This window comes from Agelaius tricolor, unplaced genomic scaffold, assembly GCF_023055355.1.
Source record: "Agelaius tricolor isolate 1412-34295 unplaced genomic scaffold, bAgeTri1.0.p SCAF_11, whole genome shotgun sequence".
Taxonomy (NCBI): Eukaryota; Metazoa; Chordata; class Aves; order Passeriformes; family Icteridae; genus Agelaius; species Agelaius tricolor.
In genome coordinates this window covers 7,825,676-7,838,309 of record NW_027269271.1, presented here as the reverse complement: position 1 = coordinate 7,838,309, position 12,634 = coordinate 7,825,676, and the positions used below count along the sequence as shown (strand labels likewise).

Sequence of the window (12,634 nt, the reverse complement as noted above, 5' to 3'; positions counted from 1 at the left end):
GCTACTTGTTCTTCCATACAGCAGGATATTTGCTTTGTTCATCAGTAATTCAGCTCTGAAAGTTTGATGCTACACAAGTGTTATCAAAGTTTTTGGAGGTGGGCTGTTTTCCCTACTTCCTAAGTGTGTGATGGCATTCACAGTGTCTTTTGTTTGTGGGTACTTCTCTTTCCTTTTCATTCAGGTAGGTTGCTGGCAGTTTTACAAATGTAAGGAATGTGTTGCTAGCTCCAAAAACAAACAATTCAGGATTTTTTCCTGCAACAATTCTTTGTGCAATCTGTCAAAAAGTTTCATGCAGGTACTTTCAATTGGTTACATCTGTTGTTGTAGTTAAAAAATTATGCTCATATCAAATCTGCAGTCTAGATCCATTACAGATTTAGGAGGGCTACCAGTTATGTAAGAGCAAGATGCTGTTGTTCTGTAGGTTGTTCTATTTTTTTTTTAAGTAAAATGGATTATTTAGGAGCTAAAATAAATAAATACAGTGTATTTTATGTAGTATATTAGCTTGTTAGTTGCTTTAAAAATTCAAAGACAAGGTGCTTTTTAATGAGAAGAATACTGCAAAGGCTCAGGATTGGCATGCAGTGTTTCTTTTTCATTTCTTAATCTTAAACTCAAAGCATTAATGTCAGCTCATGGCCTGTATAGCCAGCATGCAGTGCATAGACAAAACACAAAGAAAGAAGAGCAGAGCATGTGGTGTTAGAATGACAAAGACAGTTATTCATATGAGCAAGGAATAAGACTCCAGTACTTGTGTGCTGCAGAAACAGTTGAAAAGTTTTTTGCCTTCTGTCATCATGCTAATGAAATGGAGATTGGTAGTGCTGCTTTGGGATGATTTTGTTAACCTGTGTTGGGTGGTGGGTCAGTGTTACACCTCTGGGCCAGCTGTATGTATCAAGGGCTGTTTGTCAGCTTTGCAGGGGGGGAGAGGCCTGGTGTAGCCAGACTGACTTGCTTGCCTTGGTACTAATGTTGTCCTGGGCTGTAGAGAATGTTTGTTCAGGTTCTGTGGGTGGTTGGGGAACTTGGGAGTTCTGATTGTTCCTTGAACCTATTATCTTTGCTTAACTCCTTTAAGTAGCTATTGTGTTAGCACTCCTCCTTTTAAAAATGCTTAGTGTGACTAATATGCATTGCTGTTGCTGTGTGACTCCTCTGTCTCTCTATACAGCTTTAACTTTGGAGGTAGGTTATGGGGAAATGTGTGGTAATGCTTTAGATAACATATTATCATCTAAACTTGCTTAAACAGCAGCTCACTCCCCTCTTGACAAGGGACAAAGACCCTGTGTGCATAGGCAAGAACTGAGCTTGTTAAAAATTCATTTGTGTCCTGCACATGTGGAGACTGCAACAACATCTGAAAAAAAAACCAGCCCCAAGAATAAAACCCCTTTTTGTATCTCTTGTGTTGCTGTTAATGCGCGTGGGCATCTACAGAGATTATCTAAAGATTGAGAAATCAATCAGTTGCCACCTTTCTCTGCAGTAATTTGTATACCTTCCTAGTCTGGGTTCCCATCTCACTCTGACTGTTATTTATGATATAAAAGTGTTGGCTTCAACCCTGCTGAAGAAATACTATTTGCTGCTTGTTCAGTGAGAACACTCAGGTCTGCAGATATGCTCTCACATTTGCATTCTGGGATCTGAACTAATGGCAGGGTGTTTAGAGGAGGACCTTCAACTCTGAAATTTGTTCTCCAGGACCCCATTGGCCTACTGGTTTCTGTGGAACTTTGGTTAAAATGCCTATATTTGTTCAGGCTTTAGTCAGAAGCAGTTAGATTTTTGGAATTGCTGCTTGTTCGTAGAGTTTTTGTATCTGCAATCATTTTATCAAACAACAGAAATGGTGTAAGCTGCATATTGATATAGTAATATTAATCTTAAAATGTGCTTTAAAATATATCACATGGTAGTGAACACTTGGCTTACTATTGGACAAACAGAGCCCAAGGGTATGACTTCATATTTTTTCACTTAAATTTTCTGCTGTTAGTTTCTTCTCTGAATAAAACAGGCTTGAACAGTCTATGATTCTTATTCTGAAGCTTGTATTACTATATTTTATATGATAGTAGTGCTTTATGTGATGCTTGGTTTTGGTTTTCTTCTCTTGAGATGCATATGTGTAAAGAAAGTAGGATTTGTAAATTTGCTGTGTGAAGTTTACCTGTGAATTCTTGATGTACTTGTCATTAAAAGTCCATTCTTGTTCTGATAGAAACTCTGATTAATAGATCAACTATCAGAGAAGTTGTATTCTAAGAGGTGTTTTCATAAGCCCCTTGAAGAATTTGAATAAAAAGAAGCTTTCAGTAGAATCCACGTTTGAAAAATCTTGAAAGTACAACTCCTTTTGATTTTTTTTTTGGTTTCAATTTTTGATATGTGGTTTCTCTTTCTGAAGATTCCGTAAAATGAACAAGCGTCTCGTTCCCAGAAGACCCCTTAGTGCCTCCCTGGGCCAGCTGAACGAGGTGGGCCTGCCTTCAGGAGCTATCCTCTCAGAGGAAGGGGGAGTGGACTTGCCCAATAGGAAAACTTCTGCTCTGCCAAATGGAATTGTGTCAACAGGCAGCACAGTGACACAACTGATTTCTCGAGGGACTGACTCTGGTTATGACAGTGCCCTGAAGCCGGGGAAGATGGACCATCTGAGCAGCAGTGCCCCTGGATCCCCTCCTGACTTGTACGGCTCTTCCTACCTGTTCTTCAAATTGTTGTGGGTGTAAATGGGGAGTAGAGACAAAGGAAACCAGTTCTTTAAAAAAGAAACAGAACTGGGGCTGTGGTTGTTCTTGTGTTTGCTTGGGGGGTTTTTTAATGATTATATAGTAGAGTAGAAAGCTAAAGCTCTAAACTGTGTTAATTCCCTGTTTGCTTATATTTTAATTGGAGAAGGTGATAGAAGCCTTCAGAAGGTGGAGTGTAGACAAATAACAGTGTGTTAGAGTACAGTGTAGACTACTATACCAGGCCCTAATGAGCACTGCCATCTTTCCACTTCTTTAGGCTGGAATCTGTTCCCAAGAGCTCTATTTCTGCCTTGCCAGTGAACCCTCATCCTGTGCCTGCTCGGGTGCCAGCAGATCTGCCCTCAGTGTCTGTCACCAAGCAGTTGCAGATGGTACCACGAGGGTCTCAGTTGTACAGTGCACAACAAGCAGATATGTTTTATCAAGACCCCAGAGGGGCTGCCCCATCGTTTGAGCCAGCACCCTACCAACAAGGTAAGATTGACACCAAGCTCTTTCATCCTCATGCTGATTTTAGTCTTTCTTCCCACTCTGGTTTTTAAGCCCTTTAACTGATGTTTTCTTACAAATGGATGAAAGACACTAATATGGTGATGTCATAATAAGATGGAAATTGGCAGGATTTTATGCCTTGACTGAAGTCTTCAGTGCAAGTGAAAACAATACCTCTATCTGTTCAGGTGTTGCAAGTCCTTCTGTCTTCAGTTCTTCCTAACTGGGCTGGATGAGGGATCCAGTATGGTAAACCTTAATTTAGTGTGACTCAGAGAAAATGGAAATAAAGTGCATATGATGACTGGAGATAAATGAAATTAGAGAAGGGTGTTCACAGAAAAAGAAAATGTCATAAAAAAGGAACTAAGAGGAAAAACTTAACTATAAAGAGAGCACGTGGAGAAAGATCATATTGAAGGAGATTAAAAAGAGAAGATATGGCTATCTATATGAAAACAGAGAATGATCCTTAGGCAATGTGAGGTCGCAGAGAGAAATGAGACAAAGTTAAGTTAATGTGAAAGAAAAATAAGTAATGACAGACCAAGGAAAGTTAAAAGCAGAAAAAGCTCTAGAAAGCAAAGGTGAAATCGGGGAAACCATTTCTGAGAAAGTTGCAGAGCATTTTGAATAAAAACAATCTACTTACATTTGTTCCAAAAGTGAACATCTGAGTTGTCCACAAAATTTGATGTCATGCACATATTCAGGCTTATTTAAAAATTATCGAGAGATCCCGGATAGAATCTTCAGGTAACCAGGCATTGTGATATTACAGGTCTTTCATGATTTACAGTTCTGGAATGTCTTTCTCCTGATCAAGACATAGAACAAATCTCTAAATGACTTTAAATCCGAATAATCCAAGTTCCTTTACCCAGCCAGTGGCTCTGATACGCTTGAGTGCATCCAGAGAAGAGCAACAAGGCTGGTGAGGGGCTGGGAACACAAACCCTGTGAGGAACGACTGAGGGAGCTGGAGTTGTTCAACCTGGAGAAAAGGAGACTCAGGGGTGACCTTATCACTCTCTACAGCTCCCTGAAAGGTGCCTGCAGTCAGGTGGGGTTGGTCTCTTTCACCAGGCAGCACTGACAGAACCAGAGGACACGGTCTCAAGCCGCATCAAGGGAAATATAGGTTGGGTATTAGGAAGACATTCTTCACAGAAAGAGTCAAAATATTGGAATGGTCTGCGTGGGGAGGTGGTGGAGTCACCATCCCTGGATGTGTTCAAAAAAAGACTGGATATGGCACTTGGTGCCATGGTTTAGTTAAGGTGTTTAGGGCATGGGTTGGACTTGATGATCTTGAAGGTCTCTTCCAACCTGGTCAATCTGTGATTCTGTGAGATAAATTGAATTTAGTTGCATGGATGAAAATGTACAGACCAATCTGCAGTTTACTTTTTAGGTTTTACCTAGCTGAAAGCATTTGTAGCAGTCTGCAGACATTCTGGTGATGTATTTCTATTCACTGTGGTGGGCTCAGTCTCACCAGCTCTTCATCAGCTACTGTAACATTGACACCGTGCTGGTATTTTAGGTAATTACACAATGTCACTCGAGCTTTGGATCAACTTTTGCTTCTTCAGGGTTTTCTGCCATCAATTTTTGTGAACAATTGTGCTAATCACTTTCTGTATCTTGTGTTTCCCCCCCTTGCCTTGCTTCAGGAGTGTACTATCCCACTCAGTCCATGTCTCGCTTTGTCCGACCTCCTCCGTCAGCCGCCGAGGCGGGCGCTCCGTACCTGGAGCACTACGGGCCGTACGTGCCGGAGCGCGTGGTGAGCCCGCAGTACCCGCAGCCGCAGGGCTACCCGGCCCTGGCCCAGCCCATGTACCCGCCGCACTACGACGGCCGCCGCGTCTACCCGCCCGTGCAGCCCTACCAGCGCGAGGACGTGGTGCGCGGCAGCCCCGTGCCCATCGACATCCCGCAGGCGGCCGTGCCCCTCTACGTGCCCGAGGCCAGGGACAGATACCAGCAAACGGAGCCTTACTGCCCCGTGGCTCCGCATCTCGGCCAGATCAGACCTTCCTGCCACAGGGTACGGGCTCTGCGCTGTGGTTTTGTGGTTGTTCTGGGAGAGAAACTCTTAACTGCTTGGGGAATTGAATGTTTTTGTACTAAGGCCTTTTAGGAAGTACTGGAAGGTAATTTAGTTACTGGTCAACTCTCCAGTTGAAATGATGTTAACATGTAAAAGTAGGCTGCTTTAGTGCTCAAAGTAGAAAAGCATTGTAATTCACTTTGGAAATCTCATACGTCTCTGACTTCTTCAGCAAAGATTAGGCTGGAGAGGGCAACTCAAGTGCAGAGGAAACACAGTGTCACACATGCATTCTTGTACTGCCCATCTGTGACTGACCAACTCTGTACCTCAATAATAAACATTAAACAAACCTGCCTTGATAAAAGAATTCAAAATTCTGCTCTTCTGAGCTTTTTCTAGTTAGATAGCTAACTGGAGGGTCTTCCTGTTATAAGTTTATGAATTTGTTTTGATAACTCACCAGCTGGAATTGAGTTCTGTAGAATAGCTGGACTTAAGTCATTCAGATTAAAGGCTCTGAATCCTCTTCTGGGTACAGGAAGTGTTTTTAACATAACTTAGAGTTTTATCAGTTTGCGTGTGCCGTGTTTGTGTTTAATTTATTGCAAAGTGAATAATAAATGTGACTAGTGACCTGTGGAGTTCTATCAATTGACTGTAATGGGAACTTGCCATGCTGAACATGTGCCAGTGGGAACTTTGCCAAGTTGTAACACCTTGCTTGTTTGTGGGGTGTCTTGAACTAACACTGGTCAGTGTAGGAACATGTATGTCCTGTATGTGTCCTGTCCTGAATGTTAACAGGTAGACTTTAACAAAGTGATCATTACTTGTTACCTCAATGATTCTGTCAATCCCCTGTATTTCCCTCTCCTTGCAGTACATAGCTTCCTCATTTTGTTGTAAACAACTCTTAGAAAATTATTCATGTTGTACTTTAATGCTTTAGGAGCTCTGAAACATTTCCCTGTCTTCATTTCAGCCTCATCCCAGCCTGGATGAACTTCACCGACGAAGGAAAGAGATCATGGCCCAGCTGGAAGAGAGGAAGGTGATTTCTCCACCTCCTTTTGCACCATCACCAACCTTGCCTCATCCTTTTCACTCAGAGGAGGTAAGCGTATCTTGACAAAACACAAGATACTGGCATGTTTAGAAAACACTTGGGTGTTTACATGCTGGTAGGTGTAGACAACAAGAAAATCAGAACAATACAGCCCTGGCAAGTGTTGGGGAAAGTGGATTTTGTGCCTATCTGGGAAGCCCTTGTAGTACAGTCTCCAGTATTTCAGCTGGCTGTTGATCTATCACTGGTCCTGAGCTCTCCGCTTTCGGTGCAGCCAAGAAAATTAATTTAGGGCCATTACTAATTGAAGTAACGGCTCTTCACAGTTACTGGACTTTACTCCTGACATATTTAGAATGAAGTAACAGCTTGATAGAGATTTGGTTTTTTAACCGATGTCAAAATATCACCTTCAAACTGGCCAAGTGAACAGTCAGCACTGGGAGTGTAGCCAGGGGCTCAGAATGTCACACACTTCGTGTGTTCTCTTGCCCAATTCCAGAGGGTGATGTTTCTGATAAAAAATAATCCTGGTCATGTTTCTCAAGTTCACTACTGTTGAAGTGAACAGGTATGACTGTGAAACTGCTTCTTCCCTTCACTTACAGAACCAGATTTTTGTTTTTGTACAGTACTTGGATGAAGACCTGAAGGTAGCTGGGAAATACAAAGGAAATGACTACAGCCAGTACTCTCCGTGGTCCTGTGACACCATCGGCTCCTACATTGGAACCAAAGATGCAAAACCCAAAGATGTTGTGGCAGCGAGGAGTGTGGAGATGGCGGTATGCAGGGATAAGGGGAAAACACAAAAAGAGTGAATATTTCTGTGGGTAGGGAAGGACTTTCATTTGCTTTCCACAATGGTGGCAGTGCTTTTATTTAAGCTCAGAAGTGCATTGCAGTCACAGAAAGCATTTGCTGGTGTGTGAAACACTTCGTTTTCAAAGTTATGAGCAGTGCTACCCTTGTGTAGCTGGTACAAAATTCTGCTTATAGTTGCAGGATAGCCTCTCTGCTCTGAAGCCATAGATAGCAAGGATATTGTGCAAGGATTATTCTTTGCATTTACTTGAAATGCAAAAATTATTCTGTCCTGGCAGCTTCTTAATTAAGCATGTCCATCTGTTGCTGCCTGTACTACTTCTTTCTGTTAGAGAAAGATGCTGTAGCTTAACTTTAGGCAATTAATTCCCTTTAGGTGGCTGTTGTTGCTCTCAAGGGTGTTACTAGTTTTTACCTGAAGGACTGTGATTTTTGGCCATAAGAGTATCCAAAACTTGCATGCAGTTTTTGAGAAAAGCACAGTCAAAACTTTGACTAGGGTGTTTCTTCTTGAAGGCAATTTCTACATCTCTGCTGCACTTATTCAGTCCTTCACTGAACTTTGGGAGGTGGGCTGTGATCTTACTTTGTGCTGCTCCATTTTTGCTAGGTCAGTGTTGCAAAATGAAGGGGCTCCTTGGGTGTTACTATTGGGAGTCATGAATGGAGAAGAATATAAAGAGTCCTACATACCACCACTATTCAGATTCTTCCTAACATCACACATCACTCAACATGAGGAGTAGGCTGGTAGCCCATGCACGTAGAAAGTCATTCAAGCTCTTCAAGAGAAAAGTCTGTTTAGCCTGAGGAATTATTTTACAGAGATTCATCTGTTCTCCTTCACCCCCCATCTGCAAAAGTGATCTGTTGACTTATTTTTGTGTTGTTGGAGCCATGGTGACCTATCTTTAGCCAGTTAAGAGGTTTCTAATCAGAATTCCTTCTTCTGTGGACAGATGCTCACCTGTTGCAACCACTTAATTAAATCAGGATTTTTTTGGTTCAGTTTCTCCACAAAAAGGCTCCCCTTTCCCCCTCTGCCCCATTGGAATTAAATTTGTCTTTTTTCTGTCTGCTAATTGCTTTCCTCATAAAATCTTGAAGCTGCTGTTGGAAATAGACCCAAAAAGGAGGCTTTCTACTGAAAAAAGCAGGGCAAAACATTGCATTTCATCTGCAGCTTTGGCCTTTTTACCTGTCCTCTTGCTCTCAGTCCTACACAGTGTGGTTGCCTGGAGTTAGCACACTGCCACGTTTGACCTGGGGAAGTACTGAGATTACTTGGAATCAGCTTATTGCTGTCTAAGTGGCAGCATCCAGGAGTGATAAACAGCTCTTGGCTTTCATCCCTGCTGCTAGAAAACTCTGTAAAAAACCTGCAGCTCAATTACAAGGAATAATAAGGTTCTGGAGAAGTAACCTCCTTTTTCAAGGCTAAACAAAGTATTCTTCTGCCCCAGAGCTAATTTTCAGATGAGCAAAATGGCATCTCTGCTGCTTTTCAGTTTTTGCCTCCTCACAGAAAAAAAAAATCAAGAGACCTTTACTGAATTAATTCTTCAGTGATTTTTTTTTAAATCATTCATAAGAGATTCCTTTTTTTGAAGGACAGGAGTAGGATCATCTGAGTGCATAATGCTGAATATTCTGCAGATACATGCAGCTTTACTGGGTAAATAGAAGGATATTAAAATTGGTACTAGCATCCTATGGCCTCGAAATTAAAATGTATTTTTTTCCAGAATTCCAAATTAGATTTTCCCTAATGTTTCAGTTTCCAAGTATTACATTTCTTGAGTTTAGCTTCCAACTTAGTTGTTACTGCCACTTTCACCCCTTTATTCCTGGCTCAGATATGTTAACTGTTTCTAGCAATCATTATCCCCACTGAAAGCTTGCAGATTTTTATGTTATTATTGGACTATACCAAAGGTTGTAGCCTTTAGACAATTTTATTGGTGTAGTGGTCCCACTTACCTTGCTCTTTTTGTTCTACTGTGCACAATTTTACTTCTTTAGCCAAGTCTTAACTTGATTTTGGCAATTCTTACCATTTTACATTTTGTGGTAGCCAACAGATAGCTTTCCTACTTAACTCAGCTCTTAGAGGACAGAGTGAGCACTTTGTCTCCTCATATGCTGGCCCATTAAGGTGTTTGAGTGTGAAACTCAGTTGGAAACCAGGATGTTCCAAACAGTACTGCTGCTTTATGAAAAGTGCCTGAAAAGATATATCAGACATGTCCAAGTAAGTATGGTACTGAAAAACTCCCATTCTGAGTCATTTGCAGGCTGTTAGGTTATACAATTCTTAGCACTGGGCTTCAGAGGAATTTCTTTTTGATTCTAGAAGGAATGTGTATTCCTCAGAGATGCCCACTTGTCTCTTCTTTGAGTTTATATGAGGGGGGAGATTTTCCCCCCCTTCTCTTCCCATTAGACTTTCTCTGTCTCAGTTTCCATTTGCTGCTGCTCTCTTCTTCTGGATTTGATCACAATTTTTCAGCTTTTTCACTGTGGTGTTGTAATGATCATCTTAAGGTAGGCCATTAAGATGTCCCCTCTGACTACAAAAACTAGTTGAAAAGTGAAGGGAATAGAGAATACAAGAGAAACTAACTGCACTTAGCAAATTGTGGGAGGAATGTGTCCTCTTGGTTTTGGAATGAGTTTTGGAGTGCCTTTTCCATGTGTTGTGCAGAATGTGGACAGTAAAGCCATGCGTGAGCAGCGCCTGGACATGCAGCGGCGAGCGGCCGAGGCGGGGGACGATGACCTCATTCCCTTTGGAGACCGACCAACTGTGTCAAGATTTGGGGCCATCTCCCGTACTTCCAAAGCCATGTACCAGAACTCTGGGCCCATGCAGGCCATGGCAGTTCAGGGAGCTGCCACCAAATCCATCATTTCAGGTATCATCTATGCTCTTGGATTTTCTTGACTGTTTTTCTGTTTGTTGCTATTTTCTTTACTTGCCTGGAAGACAAGCCCTGTAAGCTTGTGTCTTGTCTTAGAAGTACAGCTGTGGTGTGTGTTAATGCCACTTAAAATAACTGCAGGTAGGGTTATATACTAAGACTGAATTCAGAGCAAGGTTGCCACAGCTTTCTGAGATCACTTGGTCTGGACAAGAGGAGACTGAGGGCAGACCCCATAGCAGTCTACAGCCTCCTCCCGAGGGAGTGCAGAAGGACAGGCCCTGATTTCTCTGTAGTGACCAGTGATAGGACTGGAGCTGTCAGGGGAGGGTTAAGTTGGATATCAGGGAAAGATTTTTCCCTCAGAGGGTGGTGGGACACTGAACAGGGAATGGTCACAGTCCCAGGACTGCCAGAGCTCCAGAAGTATATGGACAGTACTTTTGGGTAGAGGGTGGGATTCTTGGGGTGCTTGTGGAGGGCCAGGAGTTTGGACTCCGTGGTCCTTGTAGGTCCCTTCCAACTTGGGATATTCAATGATTCTATGACATGTTTGTGCATACACAGTGTATTTGTTAGTGATGTGTTGTTGCTGTTTGGAAGAAGTTACTTTGTTCTGCCAGTCCCTCTGATAGAAAGCTTATTTTAAATCTGTAGCAGCAGAATCCAGAAGCCTAGCACTTTCCCAAATACACTGTGCAGAACCATTGGTGGAGTATTGTACTGCTGCTCTCCTGCTCTATGGGTAGCTGCTCCTAAAACTTAATGCAGCCATTGTCTTGTGTACTGTTAGGCAAAGTAAAAAAGCAGAAGTAGTTCATTTCCAACACATCTATTTTCTATTCATGTGTATAATATGGCCTTCTGTCTTACTCCAAAAGATTGTCTCTTTCTTGAGGTGCACTGCATAACCTTAAGAAAATATTGAATTTTTATATTTCCCCAAACTTGCTTCTAGCTCTTTCAGGCAGTAATTTTTTAGACTTTATTACAGGTGAAAACTTAATCTTTAAACTGTAGTTACTGAGGTATGTCAGAATTATCAATGAACTCCTGAGTCTTTCAGGAACTTCAGTAGTAAAAATAACTACAATCATCGTGTCTGTAAGTTTTTTTCTGTGTTTGCTCATCTGTGGAGGGATAGAATGTGAGAAAATAAAGATAGTGCAGAAGGTAGTCTCACACCTGAGGAGTTGCAGCTGTACTAATCACCAAAGATTAGGAACAGGCCTGCCCTTAACAGGCCACAGCTGTGTTCAGTAAGAATGAGTGCCACAAAAGAGTGGGTTAGCTGGGTGAGAAGGGAGTGGAGTTTGTTGGCTGTGCTGAGAAGAAGAAGGAGTCAGTGCTGTGAGGAGCTGCATGTGAGAAATCACCAAGAAGGTGTGGGACTTTTGCAATAAGATGACAACACTCACCTGCCTGAGTATCTGAAGTCCTTCACAATCTCAGACTCTGGAAGGCTGTCACAGACTGTTAGTCATACAGGAAGAGTCATGTATCAGGCATGTGAGACCAGTCACAAAGAGTATTTCTGTGTTCATTTAATCAGAAGAAGTGTTCAACTTCTCATAATTAGAGGGCTGTCTAATATGCTGACCCATTAAGGTGTTTGAGTCTGAAACTCAGTTAGAATCCAGGATGTTCCAAACAGTACTGCTGCTTTATGACAAGTGCCTGGAAAGATGTACCAGACATGTCCAAGTAAGTGTGGTACTGAAAAACTCCCATTCTGAGTCATTTGCAGGCTGTTAGGTTATACAGTTCTTAGCACTGGGCTTTCTTCTTCTTCTCTGTCTAGTTCTGTGTTGGCTGAATGACTGAAAGGGTGATTTTGTAGTAATGCAATGTGGTTTTCTTCTGTTCTCTGGTAGACTACAGTCCTTATGAAACTCATGGTGGCTGGGGAGGCTCTCCATATTCTCCTCATCAAAATATACCTTCTCAGGGACGTTTCAATGACAGGTAGGATTGCTGTATTTTTTCTTTGCCTTTTTTTAAAATTTCTTTTATGTATTTTTTTCTGTGCCAGTGGAGTAAAGATTTTTTTTGAAATCTCCTTGTTTTCCAATCCCAAAGGGAGAGGCTGTCCATGTCAGATGTGGCTGCTCATGGGAAGCAGTTGCCCTCAGCTGAACGGGAGCAGCAGCTGCGCATGGAGCTGCAGCAAGTTGACCATCAGATCAGCCAGCAGACCCAAATGAGGGGGCTGGAGGTTGGTACCAGCATTTGGAGCAGTGCTGGGGGGTGGGATGGAGGGAGATGAGGCTGGTAAAGCCTTTCAAGGGCTGACCTTTGTAGTGATACTCAGTAGCTCCTGTGATGCCAGGCATCAGGGCTGTGGTGCAAGTTCCAGCCTTTCTGCTCAGCAGCAGAAACTTCCCTGCACTCCACTTGCACATCTACACTATATTTGAATCTGAAGTCTGTGCTCAGTCTTGTTTGCTGTCACTCTCTTTTTCACTCCCCCTGTGTTCAGCTCTACTCAGAGGCA

At 42.3% G+C, this 12,634-nt stretch overlaps 1 protein-coding gene across 5 annotated transcripts in view; it reads left to right on the top strand.

Annotated features, from left to right (window-relative positions):
* Positions 1-12,634, top strand: part of RC3H1 (ring finger and CCCH-type domains 1) — a 74,635-nt gene that overhangs the window by 40,369 nt on the left and 21,632 nt on the right. For 4 of the 5 annotated variants that reach the window (XM_071435991.1, XM_071435990.1, XM_071435988.1 and 1 more), the window contains exons 10-17: positions 2,429-2,710; positions 3,034-3,251; positions 4,946-5,322; positions 6,311-6,442; positions 7,027-7,179; positions 9,924-10,134; positions 12,015-12,105; positions 12,220-12,355. In XM_071435991.1, the coding sequence (XP_071292092.1) occupies positions 2,429-2,710; positions 3,034-3,251; positions 4,946-5,322; positions 6,311-6,442; positions 7,027-7,179; positions 9,924-10,134; positions 12,015-12,105; positions 12,220-12,355 (1,600 nt within the window). Of the gene's footprint in view, positions 1-2,428; positions 2,711-3,033; positions 3,252-4,945; positions 5,323-6,310; positions 6,443-7,008; positions 7,180-9,923; positions 10,135-12,014; positions 12,106-12,219; positions 12,356-12,634 lie in introns of all 5 variants that reach the window. The other variant, XM_071435992.1, reaches the window with a different exon arrangement.